The sequence below is a fragment of the Enhydra lutris genome, unplaced genomic scaffold (assembly GCF_002288905.1).
Source record: "Enhydra lutris kenyoni isolate GAN:26980312 unplaced genomic scaffold, ASM228890v2 scaffoldscaffold4, whole genome shotgun sequence".
Lineage (NCBI taxonomy): Eukaryota > Metazoa > Chordata > Mammalia > Carnivora > Mustelidae > Enhydra > Enhydra lutris.
The window spans coordinates 53,864,289-53,888,532 of NW_019154088.1; the positions used below are offsets into that span (position 1 = coordinate 53,864,289).

The window sequence follows — 24,244 nt, forward strand, 5'->3', positions numbered from 1 at the left end:
TTGTTTTCAAGTTTCACTAAATTCTTAGAAGCTTCTGAATGGCTTAAAAGTATTTTTAGATTATGCTAAGAGTGGAGCCTAATTTTACACCAAAGAAGTTCTTAAAGCTTTCTAAAAAAATCTGATTTTTGTTAATAGAGTCACTTTGGGACTGAAGATTTTCTAAGATTCTTTGTAGTTTTAAAGAGTCGCAAGATCTACATCATAATCTAAAAGATCTTTATTTGCTTCTGAAATTTCATACACCCTGACCTTCCACACTTGACCTTATTCCAACTCTTTCCTGCAGCCTCTGTTATAACAAGCCACTAATTCCCAAGGAGTGACTTTCGTGAGCTTAGTGTCTACTGTAGTATTACTATGACTTCTAAAACCTCATTTTTATTTGTATCAAATCTACTTTTCCATCTATTTATTTTAGAAGACCTAATTTGCTTTTTGAAAGTATGATGTGGTGTCTAGTCTCAAAGATGAACTTCAACAGACCATGCTTTCCAGTTCTTACCCTGGGTAGCCCTCTCTTTCATGGATGGTGACCTGGTCTGTGACTTGCTTTAACCAAGAGGATGTGGCGAGAGTGGTGGGGAGCCCATTCCATTTTGAGGGTTTAAGAGGACTGGCAGGTCTGTTTCCTCTTCTTGGAACATTTGCTGTGGGGAGTTCTGGGCTGATATAAAAGTAAATTCACTACTCTGATGGAGAGACCACTCAGAGAAACCACATAAAGGGGCTCTGAGACTACAGGGGGAGGGGGTCAGGTCCAGCTGCTGCCTCATCCCGGTTGAACCTCCAAATGACTCTGGTCTAGCTGCCATCTGACTTTCACTATGGAAAGATCGCATGAGAGACCAGAGGAAGAACCACCCAGCTGAACCCCACAAGCCACAGAATAGAGGGACAATCAAAGGCCCTAAGTTTTGAGGCAGTTATGCAGCATAGTGAATAATATAGGACAAATCTGTTAACTGTAAGACTCCAAAAGAAAAGACAGTGAATTGGGTTCCTCCAAATAATTCATACAACTAACCTGAAGAACTTTTACAGGGATGCAAGCTTTCAGTGCACTCAGTTTCTAGGCTGGTGAATAGCATTTTTATTTTCAATCAAAAAACTCATCAAAAAGTGGGATTCTTTCTGTCCTGGTCTTCACCAGTGCTTGTGGTTTCTTCTCGCTTTTTCTCAACTCCTCTGAGTCAGAGCTAGAACTGTCCCAGAGAAGCTGGCCCCATGCCTCTTGTTCACGGAGCCACGTTTCCATTTTGCCAATTTTCTGGGGACAACAGTCATTCCTTGCTTGGTGTTCTCCCAAATCTTCATTCTGGGAATTTCCTACAAAAAATGTAAAGTTTAAGTATTTTTTTTCTCTTAACAGTAAATATATCACACACACACACACATATATAAACTCAAATATATAAATGAATTCAACTTTATATATATATATATATATATATATATATATATATACATATATAGCTCCGTAGCATTAAAATTTTTTCCTTGTTATTTTAAATTTTTAAAAATCTTCTGAAAGTCACAAGAACAACACTATACGTACCTATATATCCCAACTCACTGACAACGTTTTGTCACACTATTGCCTTCATTTTATACACGCATGCACACACGCATGGTTTTCAGCTGAGCTATTTGAGAATTAGTTGCAGTTACACTCCCCCCAATACATCACCACAAATCTAAGCGCTTTTCCTGCTTAACTACAATACAACTATTACACTTCAAAATTTAATGTTGATATATTACTATTTTCTAATATATGGTCCACATTCTAATATTCACGATTGTCCCAGTGATGCTCTTTGTAGCTGCTTTTTATTTGCCTATTTGTGTTTTATTTTTTTGATCCAGGATCCAATCTAGGATTACAAATTGCATAATCTTCCCTATCTCTTTTCTTTTTTCTCTTCTTTCTCTCCCTCCTCCCCACTCTTCCTTCTCTCTCTCTCCCTCATTCTCACTCTTGATCCCTCCCTTCTTCCTCCAACCCCCTCCATTCACTGTCTTCTTCTTTTTCCCTAACACTGATATTTTTAAAGAATCCAGACTGGACGCCTGGGTGGCTTAGTCAGTTAAGTGGTGACTTCGGCTCAGGGCATGATCTCAGGGGCCTGGGATCGAGTCCCATATCAGGTTCCCTACTTAATGGGTAGCCTGCTTCCCCCTTTCCCTCTGCCTGCTACTCCCCCTGCTTGTATTCTTTCTTTCTCTGTGTGTCAAATAAATAAAATCTTAAAATAATAATAATAATAATAATAATGATCCAGATCAATTGTTTTATAGAATGGCCCTAAATCTGGGTTTGTCTGTTTGTGATTAAGGTTAAGCATTTTTGGCAAGAGTATTGCACAGGTGGTGTTACCTAGTGCTATTTATTGAACAACTACTATGTGCTAGGTGCATGATACACACTTTTCCCGAACTTTACATCTGCTCTCACATATTAGAATTGCCTGCGAAGGTTTTTAGAAATGCAAATGCTTGGGCTACACCCCAGACTTATAGAACTAGGAAGTTCAAAGGATCATGCATGTTATTTTACTTTCCAGAAGAGATTTAATCGTTTATTTTTTGGCATAGGATCTTATGTCTGTAGCTTTTTATTCAAGCTGCACCCAGTGCCCTTTTAAAATGCACTTCAGGGAGCACATGTGTGGCTCAGTCAGTTACATGTCCAACTCTTGATTTCATGTCAGGTCATGATCTCGGGGTCATGAGATCAAGCCCCAGGTCTGGTTCCATGCTCAGCAAGGAGTCTGCTTAAGATTCTCTCTTTCTCTTCCTCTCTCTCTACCTCTCCTTGCCTGGCTCATGTTCTCTCTTTCTCCCCCACAAATAAATAAATAAATCTTAAAAAAAATAATAAAATGCACTTCAGAACAACAGGTGCCTTACTCAAGCAAGCCTGGACTTTAACAAAACAAAAGCAATGGCCACTTCTGAGCTAGGAAAATCATCCTGGGTCAAAACCCAGAATGTTCCCCCCATCCGGTTGAACCAGCCATAATATTTGGATGTCATCTTAAGGATAATTGTTTATTGAATCTTATGGCATATTTTATTTAACCCCTTGATAGCTGACATTGCATACTGTTACAGGAGAAAATCAAACATCTCAATGTGAGCATTTCTGCCTTGTGATTTATTAGTTTCCTTTCTGCCTCTGCGGGATTACCCTCTTCACCTTCTTGAATGTTATTATAATTATTGTTATTGTCCATGCACATAGTAGTGACCAAAAACCATAATTGATTCATGTCTGCAACCCCAATCTCTCTCCTGAGCTACAATACACTTTTTTTTTTTTTTTTTTTTTTGGTACAGCTGGACGTTTCCATTTTTACCTCCTGGCAACATGAGAGACTCACCTTTTCTTTCTCTTTCAAACCCGTGTTTTCTCCCAGTTACTCTAATTCAGCAAATTGCTCCAGCTTTGCCCCCTTGTCTGCCTAGTTCTTCAAGAGTAACCCAAGAAGCCTCCTGGTCTTCTTGCTCTCTCCACACACCCACATCCAGTCCATCACTGAGCTCTGCAAATCCTATCTCTTAAATATCTCACATCTGGCTCCTCTTCTGTCACCCTCTCTCCTGGTCCAAGCACCATCTCTCACATGCACTTCTGTTATGTCTGTACCACTTGTCTCCCCATGATCCCTTGCATTCTCCTCTCATCCATCTTTCACAGGGTAGACAGAGTGATGCTTAAAAATGTAAGCCTGATTGTGTGGTTCCCCTGACCTTTCAATGGTTTCCCATTGATCTTAAACTCAAGTTCAAAGTTCTTATTTGACACAACTTGCAAGACCCTGTGTGCCTCCGGAACCATCTCTGATCACTACTTGAATTTCTCTTTCCCACCCAGTGTCTAGAATCTGCCAGGTTCCTTCCCACTCAAGAGCTTTTGCATGTACTGTGACCATTAATAGTTCCAAATGTTCTAGCACCTTGATCCTCACACTTACATGGATCCCTATCCCCTTTGTCCAGCTACTTCCTGTGTCAGCCTAAATATCACTGCCTCATGGAAACCTTCCGACTCTCTCAGATGGTGAGCTCTCCCAGCTATACTGTCATCGAACTTCTCCTTGTTCATTGTATGTACCATTGCAAAGCCAAGAACCACATTTATGAATACATGCGTGAACGAGTGAGCCATCAGAGAATTTGGGGAGGCGAAAAGTATTGGTAACTGGGACTGGGAAAGACCAGGTGGTGTAATCATCTCTGCTTTGCAAACGAGCCAAGAACTACTAGAAGCATCATTCAGACTGGAAACAGCAATTTTCTGCTGACTACAGGCAGGAGCTTTGAAACAGAAAGAGAATATTTGTTGTTGGTGAGACCTAATGCAATATTAATAATAGCTTAAGTCCCACACCACTCTTGATGTTATGATAATGCAGGCCTAAAGTTAGTGCGTGAGACCAAGTTCACATGTTCAATTTTATCCTTGAGTATCTCTTAAATCATTCATAAAATATTATATACATAGTTCTGTATACATAGCATTAAAGTGTAAGAACTTCTCAGCTAGATGTCTTTTTACTTGTTGCATTTTTATAAAACCCTGCTTGATTCTCTGGGGTTGCTAGACTTCAGGAAAAACAAAAAGAAAAATAATTTTAAAAACCTAAATGGGTTTTGGGTGAGCAAAGGAGAATGTGTCCAACTTCAAAATGAATCTGGGAAGGGCGAAAAGCAACAGAGGCCAGTGGGGGGGAAATATGGAGTGATTTTAGGTAGTATAAGGATTCTCTAAAGCATTAAAAAATGTTTGATGGTTATGTATGTTTTAATACATAAATGTTTTAGCAAAATGTATCACCATTGCATCAAACTCAAGATTTCACAGTTATTTCATAGACAAGGTTAAATTTAACACACACACACACACACACACACACACACACACGGGGCACCTAGGTGGCTCAGTGGGTTAAGCCTCTACCTTCAGCTCGGGTCATGATCTCAGGGTCCTGGGATCGAGCCCCTCATTGGGCTCTCTGTTCAGTGGGGAGCCTGCTCCCCCCTCTCTCTCTGCCTGCCTCTCTTTATACTTGTGATCTCTCTGTCAAATAAATAAAATCTTTAAACACACACACACACACTCAAATCCTCAGGATACTTTAAAGAAAATACTAAGTAGTTAATGGTGCTGGTCACCTGATAAGACCAGAATTGTGAAGGTGACAATGTTTTGAAGGGGCCGCCTTCCCTTCAGTTATTTTCACTCTAAGTTATTTTCTTTAAAGTTATTTTCACTCTAAGACCTTAGTTCCATCCTTCTTCTATTGTCTGTATTTCCATGCATGGGTTTGGTGCTTTACATTTAAATGTGCTTTTATACATATTGGATTAATTTTTCCATAAACCCTACATGGTAGACAAGGCTTTACTCTATTTTACAGATGGGAAGCCTGAAGCTCAGAGAGGTTAAGAGGTTAAGTAACTAGAGTTTAGTTAAAATCTCTGTCTCTATACAGAAATAAAGCTGTCTAGACAAATATATAGCTAATGTTTATGGAGAGGCTACTGTGTACCAGGCACCGTTCTAGAAACAAAAAGAGGCCCCTGCTCCCATGGAGTTTACATTTAGAAATGTATTTCTTGGGGCTCAAAGGAAGAGCTTTGATTTCAAGTTCACTGCTTTTTCTATCCACTACCCTGGATTAGATCATGGCTTCTGGAAAAGGCAGGAGTCACATAGATGTGTTAAATCTCATGAAATAGTCCACCCGAAGAACAACGTTTGCTTTGTGTAAGTTAGGAACAAGTGAGCCATCCTCTAAGTTATAACTAATTTATTGCACAAGTTATATGTAATTATTATAGAATTATACAATTCATGTGTAATTCGTTATATAAATAGATACGAAATGTATTTAAAGTGTGTAAATGTAAGATATATGTAAAATTTCATTTTAAACAGGCAGCATTAAACAAAGACTGACCTTTATCTCATAAGAGACCTGTAACTCTCATCCCACCTTCCCAAAGAGGGAACAAGAATGGGCAAATACAGCATTCCATAAGGGGACGTGGGTACAGCAGAATCTTAATGACCGCAACTGGAGTAGCAGAAAGCTCCTGTAAATCTATGATCTTGACTTTGTTCTACTTTCAGGAGAAAGCAAAACGAACTAAAAGGAATGAAAGGAAAGATGCTACCTGGGAGTAAGCGCAAGGAGTCATCGATCGAGCACATGCCTATCATGGTGGTGAAATCTAGGCTGGGCGGAAGGACTGCCTGCTCTTGGCAGATAAGGTTAGGAGTCACTCCCCTCTACTGGCAGACTTTGTCAAGGCTGTCCTGGACAGAGCTCCAAGTCCCTGGATTCCTGATGAGGGTATAGAAGGGGGTGGGGACGGTGGAGCAGGCCTTTGCAGTCAGAAAGACCGGGCCTTGATTTCTGGCTCTGTCACATGACAGCCAGGAGTAACTCCTTCTGTTCCTGCTGTGTGAGGATTTAAGAACAACAATGTATGTTGTCTCATGGCAAGCAGTAGACAGACCTCAACCAGAGGGGTGCCTGGGCAGCTCAGCTGGTTAAGCATCCAGCTCTTGGTTTCAGCTCAGGTCACGATCTCAGGGTTGTGAGATCAAGCCCCACGTCTGGCCCCACACTCAGCACCGAGCCTGCTTGAGATTCTCCCTCTCCCTCCCCCCTCCTCCCACTCACGTGCTCTCTCCCACTAAAATAAATAAATAAATACATCTTTAAACCTTAACTAGAACAAAATGAAGCAGCTTTAAAAAGCCTCAGACATGCAGAGAAACTCTCTTTTCCTCGTGCCACCACCCTTCCCGGGCCCCTCCAGATCTGGGGCACCTTCCAAAGATTTTTACCCATGTTGGTTTTTCTTGGCTTGCCTTCAAGCAATGACTCTGGGTATCTAACTTCAGCTGAGACACGTTTTGGGGGGTTGTTTCGACAATATGTTCTAAATTGTAAAACCTGCTTATCTATGTGCCCACATAGCATATTTCATTCTGGCTCCGGGGAGTAAATAGGTTCAATAGATTCCCCAAGTAGATTTACATTTATTCAGCCTTTTTGTATTTAATTAAGCCTCCTGTTCCTCGGAGCAGGAGCGGTGTGTCTTTCAGCTGGCAGCGTGGCCTCTTAGAAGCTCAGTACCTCCAGAGACACGGCTGGGATTTCTGTGGATCTCTCCGTGGTCAGTCCTATTGACAAGGGATGTGGCTCACAGCACCGCCCACCACGTGCATGACCAATATTATGTATTCATAGGGTGGGTTTGCCCTGGGGGAAGACAGACAGGGCAAATGTAATGGGGCTTTAACTGGTGGGAGCACACAGCACAGAGGCTGTGAACAGGGCATCTGTCGGAAGTCCCTGAGCAGTCTGGCCTGGTTGGAGGCGACGTCAGGCACAGGAATGGCTGCAGAGACAGCCACAAAGGTGGGCCAAGAGTGGATCCTGAAGGCTCAGAGTACCAGGGTGAAGAGCTGATTTTTAAAATTTTTATTTACTTCTTAATTTTTAGAGCAGGGAGGGGTAAAGGGAGAGAGAGAGAGAGAGAGAAAAGCTAAAGCAACCTCTAACCCCGAGTGGAGCCCTCTGCGGGGCTCCACCTTACGACCGTGAGATCATGACCCGCGTGGAAACCCAGAGTCTGATGCTTAACCAACTGCACCACCCTGGGGCCCCCAGGGTGAGGAGTTTAGACTGTCCTCAGGCTGATGGAGGCTCGCTGAGGATTTTTATTTTTTTAGGATTTTATTTATTTATTTGAGAGAGAGGGAGAGAGAGAGAGCATGAGCCAGGGGAAGGGTAGGGGGAGAAACAGACTCCCTGCTGAGCAGGGAGCCTAACGTGGGGCTCCATTCCAAGACCCTGGGATCGTGACCTGAGCAGAAGGCAGACACTTAACTGACCGAGCCACCCAGGTGCCCCTCACTGAGGATTTTTTTTAAGCAAGAGAATGATATGGTCACATTGGCATTTTATAAGATTACTTGGCTCTTAGCACTGTGCTTCTGAAACGACTGTGTATGAGAGTCACCGGGCATCTTAATAAAATGTGTATCCTGATTCAGGAGGTCCAGAGTGCGGCCTGAAATCCTGCATTTCTAATAAACTCCCTGATGACGCAGATGCTGCTGGTCTGCGGCCAATACTTTCACGACCAAGTAGAGCCATGGTTCTTAAACTTAAGGGATATCAGAAGCACCTAAGGGGGTGTTAAACCTGGATGGCTGGCCTCTGTCCTTACATTTTCTGATTCCGTCACTCTGGCTGGTACCCATCCACTCTGCGGGTGATGCTGGTGCTGGTGGCCTGGGCTTGTACCGAGTGCCATCAGGACAGAGGGTTGGTGGAGGAAAGGGAAGATTTGAGGCAGGAACACAGGAGTTGGGAGGCGGGAGCAATAGCCCTGGTGTGACGTGATACCCTGTGGGTGGCATTGGGAATGCGGGAAAGCTAAGAAAGAGTTCAGTTCCCTGTGACATCCACAGGACTTTGGGACCATCCGGCTGCAAGGAGGGAGAGGAGGAGGGCTGGAAAGGTCCCAGGTCTCTGGCCTGAGTGGCCCTGAAAGTAGAGGGCTCACCCACTGAGCAGGAGCAAGTGGGTGGGCTTCAGTTTTCAGCGCTCCGAATGAGCCTCTGAGGGCTGCAGGGAAAAAGTGGGGTGGGGGAGGGTGTCCGCGGGTAGCAGACTGGCTGATACCAGTTCGCTATTTAATAGAAGTCCCCCTGCTTCATTCGCTTTAACCACAAGCTGAGAGGCTCTTTTGCCTCTTCTCTTCCTAGGGACGGAGCCAGGATGGCCATAATGCATGTGAAGCCCCGGAAACCACTAAAACGAGACCTCTTCTAACAGTGTTTGAGCGTCTGTCTTTTCCTTCCAGCCGCCCCAAATTGCATGACACGGTGGGATCCCTACTTTCCAGGAAGTACAATATCAGCAGAAACCCAAGGCTACTTGCTGTCCATCCACCACCTCTCCCCCAACCCCCACTCCTGACAGAAGTTTATTTGATGAAATTTTAAAAACACTTGAAATATTTTATTTTGCTAAAATAATTTACATGACTGACCTGGACTTCTTCTGTTTAAGGTTTCATCCGGCAACAAGGTTGGAAGGTCCCTGTCATCATTTCTTGGGACGCTTTGAAGGATTTTCTTGGCTTTATGGTCCCTCGGTTTTTGCTTATTACTTCTTGCCTCCCTGCGAAGACTTTTCTTCTGAAAATGATCAGCTGTCATGGATTAGTGTTCTCCCCCTGAGCTCCTGTCACCAGAATAGGTCACCAGACCAGCCACTTTGTAAGTCGTGTGCTTATGTGTACTCTGGTCCCCTAACCAGAACATAGTTTTCTTTTTCCTATTAGAGGGTATAGAAATTTCTCTATGCACAGTCTAGTTAGGAGAGAGTCTCAAAAAGGCATGGCTTGATTTAAGAGGAGGACCGTTGTAAAACATTTGTTGGTAGGCCACTGACTCTGGGATTGTAGAAGACAGTGATTTTAGGCTTAAATACGAGAGTGAGGAGTTTGGAATATGACAATTCCAGGAGACATTACTGTAAAGGGGTCTGTTATAAGAGCTGGTTCTTGTAGGATAACCCCACGGTGTGGATTATGGAGGATGCCTAGGTATCAAGATAAAGACCGACTCACCCCCCTTCTATTTTCCTGAACCAAGACAAGCGATCTAACCTCATTTTTCTGCTGGAACCAGAACGTCATGAGAGCAATTTGTGGTGGGTTGGGGGTGGGGGAGGTTGGCAGGTGGGGAGGAAGGAAAGAAAGAAAAAACAGAGAGACTTGGGACAAAGATTCATCCTTGAGACTCAAGACAAAGAAAAGGTTCAAAAGGCTCGGTGGCAGAAGGGATCTTCCCGATGCTTCCCAGCTCTAGTAGTTGAGGCTTTGGTGCCAATGACCAAATTTAAAATGCTAAGTAAAGCCTGGGGACGGATGCTAAGCCATTCCAGTGCGAGAGCAGTGATTATGTGGAGTAAATGTGGTAAATATGCCAGCCTTCTTCTCTCTTCTCATACTTACCTCTTGTCTGTTACGGTTCATTTCCAGCATTCGCATCTTATGTAAATATTGCCTCTTCCTGGGAGTGTACCCTGGAGTTTGTATCTTCTTTTCCAGTTCCTGCTGGGAAAGATGACACACTCGTTAGAATGGGGTAATTTATTACTGACTCTGCGATCCACAACATGTGATTATTCTTTCTTTTTCTTCTCCTTCTTTTTTTTTTTTTGGACCAAAGTGAGATCTTAATCAGCCATCAGTTATAATCCGTAGAGATCTCTTGTCAAAGAGATGTCAAAGGTAGATCATTGTAGTTCCCCACCGAGTCCTTTGTGTCGCTATCAGTGAGTGGAGATTCGCTGTGTGTATAATGCAGTTTTTAAGGTTCATGTAGGGTTTCGCAAACCTTAAGTGGAACTATGTTTCTGCATCTCATTTTGATGAGCTATCGCTTACCCTGTCAATAGATGCTCATTACTGTCTCCCCAGAAATGTGTTCTGGTTGGGTAAGATCGGCCTCTTTCTTCCTGCCTCTTCTGCCATTGTCTGGCTATGACATCAGCGGGGAGCCACAGAATAGCTAATGGAACCCATTTCTATAGCCTGGACCCCCATATACCAATATAAGCCCTGGTATATTAGGAAGTCAATTATTTGTGACTTTGGTGATCTCCCCCAGTGCATCACAAACCCCGAGGGGACAGTGAAGACAGTTATTAAGGGCAGCCAGGGGTGAAAACACCCTTGTTTGTTGCTTGCTGTGGATAGGTGAGGGAAGGGTATGGCAGTCAGACGTGCTCAGTGATACCCTTTTGCTGCCCTGGGGACAGGGACTGTGTTGGCAGTTGCGAGCCTCCTGAGGGGACCATCTCCACAGTGCTGCCAGCGTCACAAACCTGGCCTTGACATCTTTTACCAAATCATTCAGCTGTGCAGCAGCGCCTAGCTGACTGGCCCCAAAATGAATCAGGAGTGGAAAGCGCTGAAAATCTACTACCTCCCAGTTTTCATGTCTGCATGAGGGGCGTCTGCTCAGCAGAATATGACAAATGAATAAAAGGGAAAAGCTCTTCAGAAGACCTTTTCCAAGGATTCTTTTTTTGGTGAGGTTATGGTAAATAAGTTAGGAACACCTCATAGAAATGATTTGCCCTAAAAACTGAGAATGAAGAGAAAGGTTTCACCTGAGGAGAAGAATAAAAAGAAAGAGTTACACTAGATTTTTCATAAATTTGAACACTTCTAGAATTAGCAATGTCCAAGGAAAACTCATCTCTCTTACCTGCATCTCCCTGTTTTCACTAGGAAGTGGAGAAGGGCCCAGAGTTTACATCAGAGATGAGAGTATTTGCCAGTTGGAGGCAGGCCCAGGAGAGAACGTACAGCTTTGGGAGGTCCTAACTCTGAATGACCTCATAGTTAGATTTGTCTTTGAGGTCTTCTGTGCAAGGAGTATATGAAAAGGAGAGCCCACCTCCCCCCACTACCCACCCCCTCCAGCGAGGGCTACAGTTCACCTTTGCTTTGTGAGTTGTTCTGGCTTCATGCTGGCTCGGGAGCGTTTCAGAAGTAATTACTTGTGGCAGGTCAATGGGTTCAAGCCTCTAGAAGTCCAACATTTAGAGCATTCAGCATTCCTCATGCCATGAGATGATGAAACATAAAAGCCAGACATTAAACTATCTTAACGCTTTGCAAAAGCAGCAGTTATTCCTGAGAGCACATAGGGACAGCGATTTCAACAAGATTATGGTCATATCTATGCAAAAGACATTTTAAGTTATCTGGATTCTTTATTGTCCTATTGCTCTGCTGTCAGGGACTTCTTGATCTAAATACGTTAAGAATCCTTTTCTGTCAGCATCAAGGGACCAAGTCCAAAGCTATCGAACAACAAGGGTCTTAGAGCATTAGAGATGAAAGAAGCACCAAGAATTTGTTCTATTCATTTCTTAGTCACCCCACTGGACTCTTCCAGTTCTTAGGTGAGTGACCTGTATTTAAGATCTCCAGAGAAGCTGGAGATGACTTAAGAAGTAGGAGGAGAATGAGGAGTACACCAAGTGTGAGCACCACTCCCACCTTAGTTCAACGTTCAAGGCAAATGATGGTTCATTTTGAAATTAATTTTTATTGCAGTCTGATTGGTTGCATTATCAAGGGGTAGACCTGGAGGCCCACTTGGCTTTCAAGATGACCAGAGTAAAAAGAGAGTGGCAGGGGGCGGGGGGAGCAGGGAAATAGATGCTGAGCGAGCAGCACTCAAGGCAAGCATGACCTGTGCCTCCTGCTATTTCTCTGTAGAACACTTTCCTGGCCTCTGGGCCCGGACCCAAGCTGTTCCAGGGAAAACAACCTGCATTCCTTTCTCCTGTCACAGCCCAAACCTCGCCTGGCAAGGAAGAAAATGAGGGCAAAGGATTTGGAGACTGGGAGGAGAGACAAAGGGAAAGAACTCATCTTTAGGTTAGATGTGTGACTGTGCTAGACAATTTGCACTTGTGCTAGGAAGTAATTCCCTGTTCCATTCTCACCTTACGTATAGAAAGGAGGGGTTTTAACATGAGAACCATGCAAGGATGCAATGAGAGGTGATGAGGACTAGTAAGAGAGAGGTTTGTCTGGCTCTCTTCTCTGCTGGGAAAATGGGACCTGCTGGTATAAAGAGGTAGCTGCCGATCAGACCAGAACCTTTGGGGAATAGAGACCAAGGGGAAAGAGTTATCCAGGCACCTGTGAGAAGAAGAATTAGCAGTGACCGGAGTGGGTAATCAGGGTCTGAGGCGGGGACAAGGAAATGTTTGTGCTACTCCCTGGACTTGGTTCAGGATCTAGTTCTTTCTGGTGATGAGGCCCATGAACATTTACAGTTGCCCCTGTCTGTCACTCCCAGGGCCAAAATGTCATCTGGTTCAGTCCTCTCATGAACCCTGTGGGTAATTATGATGATTCCTCATTGTTGAGAGGTTAATAATTGTCCCAGTTTGCACAGATAGAAAATGGCAACTCTAGAATTCAAATTCAGGTTTATCCAGTTCTAAATACCATGCGCCTTCCTCTTCTGCTTGTTCCTAAACCTGGTTTATCATAAGAATCTCCTGGAATTACACACACACACACACACACACACACACCCAAAACCCTGGGTTATTCACTGGGGATTGTGATTCAACAGGTCTAGAATCTGTTCTGGGAATGAATATTCACATTACATATATATAAATAATAAACTTTAATTTTTAAGGAAGATCAGGTTCATTGCAAAACTGTAAAGTACAGAGAGTTCCCAGATACTCCCTGCCCCCACATGTGCCTAGCCTCCTCCACTATCAACATCCCTTACCAGAGCAGTACATCTGTTACAATGGATAAACCTACATTCACACATAATTATCACTGAAAGTCCATTGTTTAAATTAGGGTTCACTCTTGGTGTTGTACAGTCTATAGATTTGGACAAATGTATAATGACATGTATCAACCAATGTAGTATCCTACAGAATAGTTTCATTGCTCTAAAAATCCTTTGTGTTTTGTCCATTCATCCCTCTCTTCCTCCCCTTACCCTCTGGCAACAACTGATCTTTTTACTGTCTCTGTTGTTTTGTCTTCTCTGAAATGTCAGTATTTTTGGAATCATACAGTATATAGTCTTTTCAGATTGGCTTCTTTCAATTAATACACACTTAAATTTTCTCCAGATAGGTGCACCTGTGTGGTTCAGTTGGTTAAGTCTGACTCTTGATTTTGGCTCAGGTCATGATCTTAGGGTGATGAAATCGAGCCCCATGTTGGGCTCTATGCTCAGCATGGAGTCTGCTTCTCTGTCTCTCTCTTGGCCTCTCACTCCGCTCATTCTCCCCACCCCTTTCTAAAATAGGCAAATAAGTCTTTAAGCTTTCTCCACATATTTTCATAGCTTGGCAGTTAATTTCTTTTTTAGTGCTGAATAATATTCCATGATATGGATGTACCACAATATCTTCATCCATTCCTCTCCTAAGGACATTTGGTTATGCCCAAATTTTGGAAATTATGAATAAAGCTGCCACACTCATCCCTGTGCAGGTTTTGTGTGGACATCAATTTTCAATTCATTTGGGCAAATACTAAGGCTCACAACTGCTGGGTTGTATGGGAAGAGTATGTTTAGTTTTATAAGAAGTTCCTGCTGCTCCACATCCTTGCCAACATTTGGTGTTGTCAATGTTCTGGATTTTGGCTACTCTAACATGTGTATAGTGGTATTTTATTGTTGTTTTAATTTCCATTTCCCTGATGACATATGATGTTGAACATATTTTCATATGCTTACTAGCCCTCTTTGATCATCTCTACTTGCCTTCTTACTATCTTGAAATTACCTTCTGCAGAGCAAAAGGTTTTAATTTCAATGAGGTCCAGCTTCTCAGTTTGTTTTTTTGGAATGTATTTCCAGGGCATTCTGATGATTTTCTAAGTTGAGGTCCACTGGCTTCCATACTGCCTCAAGTGAATAAAGGAACTACATCAGAGTAGACCACAGAGTATTTATTTGTGGCGCATTATTAAAAATTTGAGTCTGAAGACGCCAGCTATTTAAATACTTTCAGCTACTTAAAATAATCTATCCATAAATTCTTAGCGTTGGATTTTTCTTTGAAAATATAAATATATGTTCTTCTATTTTCAGCCTCATTTTAATTAAACCTATAATTCTGATAAGGGTTAAAGAGTAGGTGTCTTTAAGAACCCACTCCAGGCAATTACTTTCTTCCTGGCCTTACAAAAGAACTGAAGAATCACACTATTGCACCACAGAGGGCACTAGATGGCAGCAATTAACATTGCAAGTAGGATCCCTCCCAGAAGTACTTGCACTTGGCCTGAGAAGTACAGCAGAAAAAATGTTGGCTGCTTGGCTTCTCTAAACCAACCAACCAGTCAAATGAGATTGCCCCAGAATTCTGGATTCATATCAATGTTCCTTTTCCCAGCTTGGGATGCAAACTGCCTCCCTTCATCACCTTCAGAGAGAATACAAGGGAAGGAATGACTGGAGAACTGGTATGGTAGAATGACTTTTTTTTTTTTTTTTTTAAATCTCGTGTTATAAAAAGTGTATTATCTGTCTAAAGGTTTCTGGGTTATTTGGCTTCTCAAGTGAAACAAACAGGCCAATCAGTTGAAGTGTCAGCTGGGAAACTCCGAAGACTGGAGATGAGAACAAGCAGAAGTTACTGAGCTTCGTGATACACTAGCCTGAGACGGTTGCTTCTGTGTAGTAGCAGGAAGGGAAAGATGGGCAGGAGAAGCTCAAGGAAATTGTAAATTTTGATTGTCACCATGACTTAAGAATGTATGTCCTTTAAGGGTCTCAGAAGAAGGTAAAGGTGTCCAGGGCAGCCTTGAAGCAAGAAATCATGAGCCCAGGGAGGAATTTTTGATCAAGGCATTGCAATGAGTTCACATTTCAATAACTTTCTTTGCCCCAAACATCTAGCAGTGAAAAATAAAACATAAAGCCAAAAATGATATGGTTGGGCTCTAATACAAGATATATATCTCTATGGACCAGAAAACAAACAGAAATACATACTTAGAGGAAGCTGATTGATAAGGCATTTGGGGCTCCTGATGGCAGTGAGTTATTTCTAGAGGTTAAAAGGGACCTAAAAATGCTCCATGTAAGATGGCAAACTAGAGCCAGGATCACAGCTTGACATAAAGGGCTGAGCTGTTCTCTACCTTTTTACCCAGTACAAGAGAGCTGCATCAAAATGGAAGTTGGAAGATCTGTTTTACAAGCATTATCAGAATGTTGAATATTAAGAATATTAAGCAGCCATAAAAAAGGATGAGATCTTGCCATTTGCTCCAACATGGATAGACCTAGAGAGTATAGCATTAAGTGAAATAAGTCAGGCTGAGAAAGACAAAAACCATGATTTCACTCAAGATATTCAAAATAGGAAGGGAAACCCCTCTGATGTTATTTTGATGGTCAACATTGTCTTGCTTAGGCTACAGCCTCTAGTTAGTCAAACACTAAACTAGGTGTTGCTGTGACATTAAGTGATTAAAGTTCATAATCATTTAACTTTTATTTTTAAAGATTTTATTTATTTTGAGAGAGAGAGGGCACAAAAGCAGGGGGAGGGACAGAGACAGAGGGAGAGACAGAATCTCAAGCAGACTCCATGCTGAGCATGGAACCCAACACTGGGCTCGATCTCAGGACCCTAAAATTACTATCCAAGTTGAAATCAAGACTTGGACACTTAACTGACTGGGCCACCCAGGCCCCCCCCCCATAATCATTTGACTTTAAGTCAGGAAGATTATTTTAGATAATCTGGGTGGACCTGGTTTAATCAGTTGAAAGGTCTTAAGGGCAAAGCTGAGGCACCCTGAAGAATAGAAAATTCTACTTATGGATAGCAGCTTCAGCTGCAGTTGCAGCCTGACCTCCCTAATGGCCTGCCCTGTGGTTTCGGACTTGCCCTGTCAGTCTCCACAATCATGTAAGCCAATTCTTTGCAATATGATATATATATCATATTGCAAAGATATATATATCATATTGCAAAGAATACACACACACACACACACACACACACACACATATGTATATATAATCTCCTTCTACTGGTTTTGTTTCTCTGGTTGAACACTGACTAATATAGGTACCTAGAAACGAAACTTAAAAAAACCTACACAAAACCCCTGTGGAGAAATTATGAAATGTTATTAAAAGATCTAAAAGAAAATCGGAGTAAACGGAGATTTATGCAAAGTGTGTGGTTTAGAAGACTCAGTATTATAAATGTGGTGAATTTTCCCCCAATTAATCAATGAATGCATTTCAGTCAAAACGTTTGCAAGGTTTTTAATGGACTTGATAAAAAGACTCAAACTTCACATGGAAGAGCAAAGCACCATAAATAACAAAGATAATTCTGAAAAAGAAAAATAAAACGACTTGCTGTATTAGATATTAAAACTTAAAGATACATAATTAAGGCAGTGCGGAATTCCTATGGACATACACAAATAAACCAATGCAACAGAAGAGAGAACCTGAAAACAGACTGAGGAAGCTCTGGAAACTGAATATAGGACAGAAGTATCTTTTTAAATCAATGGTCAAAGAAGGATGACTCCACAAAGAGTGTTGGGACAATAGGTTATTCAAATGAAAAAAAGTAAAATTAAATTCCAAATTCACATCTGCACACAAATTAATTTCAGACAGATTAAGACCTAAATGTGAAAAGGCAAATATTATAAATTTCAGAAAGAAATAAACAAGAGGAGCACCTGGGTGGCTCAATTGGTTAAGCATCTGCTTTCAGCTCAGGTCACGGTCCCTGGGGGTCCTCGGATCAAGCCCTGAGGCAGGCTCCCTGCTCAGTGGGGAGTCTGCTTCTCCCTCAACCCCTCTCCTTGCTTGTGCTAGCTCTCTCTTACTCACTCTCTCAAATAAATAAATAAAATATTTTAAAAAAAGAAATAAAGAAGGATATCTTTATGACCTTGGGGAAAATAAAAATTTCTCAGACAATATACAAGAAATACAAAACATAAACACTAAGATTGAGAAATTTGACATTTGAAGTGGAAATCTTTGTGTCTACACACAGATAGGCAAAATGAAAAGCCAAGCCATAGATGGAGAAAAGATATTTGCAACACATGTAACTAACAAAGGGCTAGATCTAAGACATATAAAGCACTCTCACAAATCACAAAGAAACAAATAATTGAAAATGGGCAAAGAGTTAGAAAAGACAAGGAAAGGGAAACGTTTGTGACAAATTATATAATACTGAAAACAGCACAATGAAAATGTCCAGGTGGGAACAGCCCTCCTTATCTCTCACCAGCAGGGTTTATACTCATCTTTGCCCCTTTGTATTCACTCATTTGATATTTATTCAACTCATATTTATTGACCACCTATTACATGCCAGATACTGTTCTAGACACTTAGATACACTAATGAAGACAAGCGACAAAAATCTCTGCCTGTGTGAAAGATAATATCCTAATACTGGCTGGGAGGTGATGAACAAAATACACAATGAACATATTAGAAGTGAATTGTTTGGTGTGTTAGAAGTCAATGCTCTGAGGAAAAGAAAGGATAATGGTGGCTGATGGGAACCAGGAGTGCCAGGTTAAGAGTAAGTGACAACTGTCACGAGGTTATCATGAGAAGCCTGTTGAACGGTGAGATTTAAGCAAATCTTGGGAGATGAAGGAGGAAGTCATCCTAGGAAGTCACATTACATGGGGCCTTATGGGGGGTGTGTGGTTGACCATCTCCACCTTAAGTGGGACCGGAGATGGTTGGATGAGAAGGTGAATCAGGCCAGGAGGGACAGTTGAGATCAACTTTTCAACAGGAGATGAGCACATTGGGTTCAGAGTTCCCTGGCAGAGGCTCTTAGAATTCAGCAGTTGGAGTTGGAGTTGGAGAACTTTAGTTCATGACCCGCTCTTTACTTGAGAAGTAGATGTTTAGGAAGTGGAGAGTGCCAAACGTGCAACTCAAATTATTTAGGATGCAATTAGATTTGGTTTAATAATTAAAAATACTTTTAGAATTTTCTTTGGCAGAGATTAGGCTATTAATTAGCATGTCATGGGAACCCAGCATTTATTATTCTCTCAAAAACCCATTTGTGGTGGAAAATGTGCTGAGCCTCATTTGTGAAGATAATTATAGCTGATATCTTTGGGAGTGTCTGCCAAGTTCCCAGTGATTTCCCTCTTCTCTGGGAGCTGCTTCCAGAATTTATTGGGGCGGGGGAGGGGGGCATCTCTGCCCACACTTCTACTGTGTGAGCATCTCCTCTGGTCATAGCTTATTGGAACAGAACTGGAATCACGAGCAAAGCTGAGCCAATAAGATCTTTTCTCCCAGGAATTTCGAATTGGAGCCAAAAGAGCCAGGCTGATCTGTCTGTTTGATTCCTGAATGCAAATTCAGGAATTGAGGGTGGCCATATTTCACCAAGTGGTCTTGAGGAGCAGAGAAAGTCGATTCACAGGAAGAATAAAGCATATGCACAGAGAATAGCTCAGGGGAGACACAGAGGGAGTTAGTTGTGCCTTTCAGGTTCTCAGGCAAAGCTGTTACCTGAAGTCCAACTGCCTCCCAGCTCTTGGGTTCAACAAACACTCCTGTAACTCATGACATTGGCAGCTAGCCAATCAGACTTACAATTCAGGGATGCTATAGGTCTGCGATAGCAGGGAGAATGCATTTTGATTTTTATTCCCACCATGGATAATGGGGCTCGTGGTCGTTCATTCACCATTCATTCATAAGCCTTTTTGAGGCTGCAATTAAGTGTTAGTGGCTGAAGATATAAGAGAGAGTAAGACACAGTCTTTGCACTCAAATAATTCATTTGCCTTGGTTTTTAAGGTGGTTGGTTAGAATACAGTCTTTGGTTTTGAAACACCAAAGTTCTCCTTTTGAGCTTGAAATGATTTGAGAATCAAAGCCTAACTTTAGTTGCTTTTAACTTTAGATGGATATAAAAAGTACTTTGTGAACCTCAGACTGCTACACAAATCCTTTTCACTGGTTATAGTAATATCTCCTACTTGAGTTATTCAGTTGCTGACCCAGGAACACATATTAAGCACACTCCTTTGAAGAGGTACATCTGATTTAGGAATAAAACATAAGTTTTAAAATTGTCCAGTGTAGCTAGAGATTTCGCTCAAAGGTTTTAAAATTATGTATCAATTTGATATAATTATCCTTTATTTTTTATTTAAGTCAAAATGTTTTGAGGTTTCCAATATTTTGGGAAAAATGCTTTTTTTGTGAACAAATTATATAATCACTTCCAACAATGACTGTGAGCTTCTGGAGAAGACAGGTAAATAAAAACCAACTGAAACAGAAATAATCTCCAACAAATGAGCTCATATACCTCTGGGATTTGTCCAGATGTCTGGGTGAATTGTGTAGCAGTTGGGATTTGGTTCTAATTCCTTTTTCTTTTTCTTTTCCCCCCAATTCCTTTTTTCAGATGTCATTGATAGATCCTGCTCACAGGAGAGCCCAGACAACCCCTTCTCTTAGCTGATGCCCATGTTCAAGGATCCACTCAGATCTCTTTCCCCTTCTAGGATGAGTGTTCTTAGAATTTATAACTCCCTAGAGGGAATTCATTAAGTATTTATTAAGGTGAATGCATTTAAAGTTCTTGCTTTTCTGCCTTGGAATCCTATGTCCTCAACTGCAACAACCAGTTAACATTTAGAACAATGGAAGGTTATAATGGGATAGAAGGTCTGTAGAAGCTTTTTTCTCCTAGAGGTGTAGGAAGGTTAAATGATTGACATTGATCAAGTTGTGCAGAGTGTATCTGACTTGAAGTAGGTGCTCATTAAATAGTCCTAGCTATTATGATTGTTATTATTGTTCGTTGCAAGTGACTCCTCCATAGTCCTCTAGCTCATCAGTGCAAAATGCAGGTCTTTTGAATCCCATGATGCCTGTGTCTTTGATACTATGTTTCCTTCTGTTGGTGGTGGTCTTAAAAATGAAATCATTACAAAAGGAAATCCTAAAGAAGGTCTTTGCAACTGACAACATTCTCTTTATGACAACATTCTTATTCTTATTAACTTCGTCATTTTCAATATCCCTCCTTTATGATTAGAGTTAAAAAGGGATGTTACCATGAAATCCAAGAAATTCTTTATGAATCCTTTTTTTTTTAAGTTTTTTTGTTGTTGTTTTTTTTAAAGATATTTATTTATTTATTTGACAGACAGATCACAGGTAGGTAGAGAGGCAGGCAGAGAGAGAGAGGAGGAAGCAGGCTCCCCACTGAGCAGACAGCCGGATGTGGGGCTTGATCCCAGGACCCTGGGATCATGACCTGAGCCGAAGGCAGAGGCTTTAACTCACTGAGCCACCCAGGTGCCCCATGAATCCTTTTAAATTCATCTTACTTGAAGTCTTCGGGGTGGATGCCTTTTAATAATACTTGTTTCTCCGTGTTCCAGTGGAATGTCAAAATACATGGCCCTGGGTACTTGAAGGATTGGGAGAGAAATAAAAACAAACCATAAACAAATTGGCTATTAAATTAGGCTAATCATTAGACTTTGTTAATACAGTTTGGTACATTTTTAGTTATATATGTCCAACCTATATGTTGAATGTGGAGATGAAACACATAGGCAGAGGTCCTAAATGAATGATAAAATACTAGCCTAGACCCAGGATTTAATTTCTGCTTTCCTCATTTCTTCTCTGGAATTATATTAGATGGAATTCATATTGGACTTATATTATAAGGGATTGGAGAAATCAACAATGTATTGACTACAAATATTGTTCAAACACAGAAGTTGGTCTGGAAAATGGGAACTTTTTCGTTTGTCTTAATTTCATGAAATCTCTCCAAAATTAATTTGGGAAATCAGAAAAAATATACTTTTAAGAATTGAAAATAAGTTTTCTTTTCACATGAAATGGATGGTAGATAGATAGGTGGGTAGATATTAGATACAGAGATGATTTTAAAAAATGGAGCATGAGTTTGTGATAGGAGTATGCAGTGTTTAGCATTGTATGTTCCCAATTAAATAGTTCTCCCAACTAGGGAAAGAAATGCTCACAAGTTGCCCTATAATACAACATATCAATATTCTTTCCTGATGAAGTGAGCCTGCACTACAGAACTAAGCCTTGTTAGGAAACAGAGCTAGGACTGAAGAGGTCCATTATGGGTTTTATTTTTTAGCTTGATTACCCTGGAGCATTAGGACAGCTACCATCATCAACGCGGCAGGAAGAAAGTTTTGTGTTTTCCTTGTAGTAATCAGAAGCATTCTAATTTCTAGGTTGTTGCACAGACTATTCTACAATTTCACTTTGCATTCTAAATGGAAAACTCCCTGCGTAATTATGTGTTTCTATCCTTACAGCCATTTGAATAACCACCTTAAAAACTTCACCACATTGATTTTTTTCTTTCAAAAGATGCTGGCATATTGAACAAGACAGAAACAACAGTAATGACAACAAAAACAATTTTTGATTAAAAAATGTAAGTATTTCTGGCAACATTTTTTCAGCAGCCTGGCTATTCCTTATTTTTATATTATGACTTGAGTAATAACACTTCATTATTTAATTTGATTCATCGCAAATGGTAGATAGAGGCTGTGTCAGGCAGTTATATTTTTACCCTTGATTTATAGATGAAGGAAGTTGATGCAGTAATTTTCCCAAACTCATACAATTTGGCATTTGGTAGAGCTGAGTCAGAATATGGGTTTCTTAAAATTAGCGATCAGAACTTCCACCATCCCTTTGTTATTTTTTTTTTTTTTTTTTTAAGAGAGAGTGAGAGAGAGAATGAGAGGAGAGAAGGTCAGAGGGAGAAGCAGACTTCCCATGGAGCTGGGAGCCCAATGCAGGACTCGATCCTGGGACTCCGGGATCATGACCTGAGCTGAAGGCAGTTGCTTAACCAACTGAGCCACCCAGGCAGCCCCCCTTTGTTATTTTTAATGTGATTTTGTCTAAATAATAATATTTTGAAAATATTTTCAAAATAAGAATATTTTCAGGTGGGACTCTAAGGCATTAGAATCAGTTTTCAATCAGTTTTCACTATTCAGTTACCAGAATCTTAAAACTCTGGATGCATGGTTTGGATTAAAAAAATAATAATAATAAAGGAACTCTTCAATGAATGTGGGGAAAAATTCCCATTCACGTGCTTAGGAAGTTGGAGACATAAAAATAGGCCATATACCAGTCAAAGGTTGTTCATTCTACAGAAAGAGCTATGAGAATCAGTCTGGGTGAGATCCACCAGATACAGAAAGAGGATATAAGGCTTTCTGGACAAGTTGACCAGTAATGGGAACTTGTTTGTGTTATTGATCCAGAATATAAAGAATAAAATTATATAGATATATACATATGCATGCATTATATACTTATATTTCTCTTCCCAAGTTAGAATCACTGTTTAATTATCCTTGTGGTTGACATAAAAATTTTACATGTCTTATAAAATATCCTGGGATAATTTATAGCCACTTCAGGCTCAGAGTTTCCAAACATCATGGGGGAAAATTCTCCTCATTCGGCAGATGACAGAACTTAGTTCAGATTCTGCATGAAGAATGTGGGTTTGGGGAGGGGGTGACTCATTCTCTCATCTGTACTGCAATAAATCAATTCTGTTTGGGGTGGTTTCCAAATTCACATTAGGATGAATTCACTCCTAAAGTGTTGCTTTCAAAACAACAAAGCCTGATGCACTCAATGGTACTGGAGAGAATGATTTAAATTTAGAATCCAACTGAAACATATGATTGTCATAATTTATCACATCTTATCTATATAATTTTAATCGTCTGGCAAAGCTAGGTATAAACATTGAAAGCACTGTAAACTAAGCTGAAACAGAATGATTTTTTCCTTCTCATGTCGAATGGTAAAAAGCCTTCGGTGAGCAGTTTACACACCAGTTCCAGGGCACCCAGAGTACTCGACAAACACGCACCCTCAAGCTGAAAGACGTCCCCTTACATTTCAGCAATTTTGGAAACTTCCTGGTACGACTGTGAGGACAGACAGTCAAGTGTTTCTGCACATAGCTTCCGTTGGCCCAAACCCACACACCTCATGGTGGGTGCCACACGTACCTGCGGAGTATCTTCCACACCAGGTCTCCCGAAGAGGCGGCAGCTGCCCTTCCAGAGCTTTCTTCGGGTCCTGCAGCCTTGCGAACAGGTACGAACTCTTTTCTTCCAGATTCTGATTGAGCGCCAAGTCCATGGGGCTGGCAGAGGGAGCCTCTCCCTCTTTGTCTTGCAAGGGAGCTACTTTGGTCACCCGAGGGTGAGCCTTAGAGTGGCTCAGACCCATTTCACGCTAATAACATTCAAAGCACAACCATGAGGGAAGTGTTTTGGGGCCTTGAACTGAACTCGTCCTCATTAAGGTACGTCAGAATTTTACCTCAGCAACTCGGAGCACTTTATGGCATCTTTCTAGCTTTCTTTCACAGCACAGTAAACCCTCTGGCCAGTGCCTGGGAGGATGGTTTCCATGGAGATGTCCCTTCAACTCCTCTGCCATTTCAGACCCAAAGAATCCAGTTAAACATTGACTCGGTTATGCTACTTTCTGAAAAACTCAGGGGTAGGAACGAAGCCACTGTTGATCATTAAACAA

The 24,244-nt window shown here is 41.3% G+C and overlaps 1 protein-coding gene across 2 annotated transcripts; it reads right to left on the reverse strand.

The window, feature by feature from the left end:
- Nucleotides 1–1,095: 1,095 nt before the first annotated feature.
- Nucleotides 1,096–23,935, reverse strand: LOC111140666 (coiled-coil domain containing 198). 2 transcript variants are annotated; one of them, XM_022492873.1, is made up of 6 exons: nt 23,713–23,935; nt 20,995–21,077; nt 11,550–11,636; nt 10,030–10,152; nt 9,085–9,229; nt 1,096–1,329 (listed from the first exon to the last, which is right to left on the reverse strand). In XM_022492873.1, the coding sequence occupies exons 1-6, from the start codon at nt 23,933–23,935 to the stop codon at nt 1,100–1,102; spliced, it is 891 nt and encodes a 296-aa protein (XP_022348581.1). In that variant the 3' UTR covers nt 1,096–1,099. The 2 variants fall into 2 exon arrangements, with proteins under 2 accessions (XP_022348581.1, XP_022348580.1); XM_022492872.1 differs by having other exon boundaries at nt 10,030–10,155.
- Between the last annotated feature and the right edge of the window lie 309 nt (nt 23,936–24,244).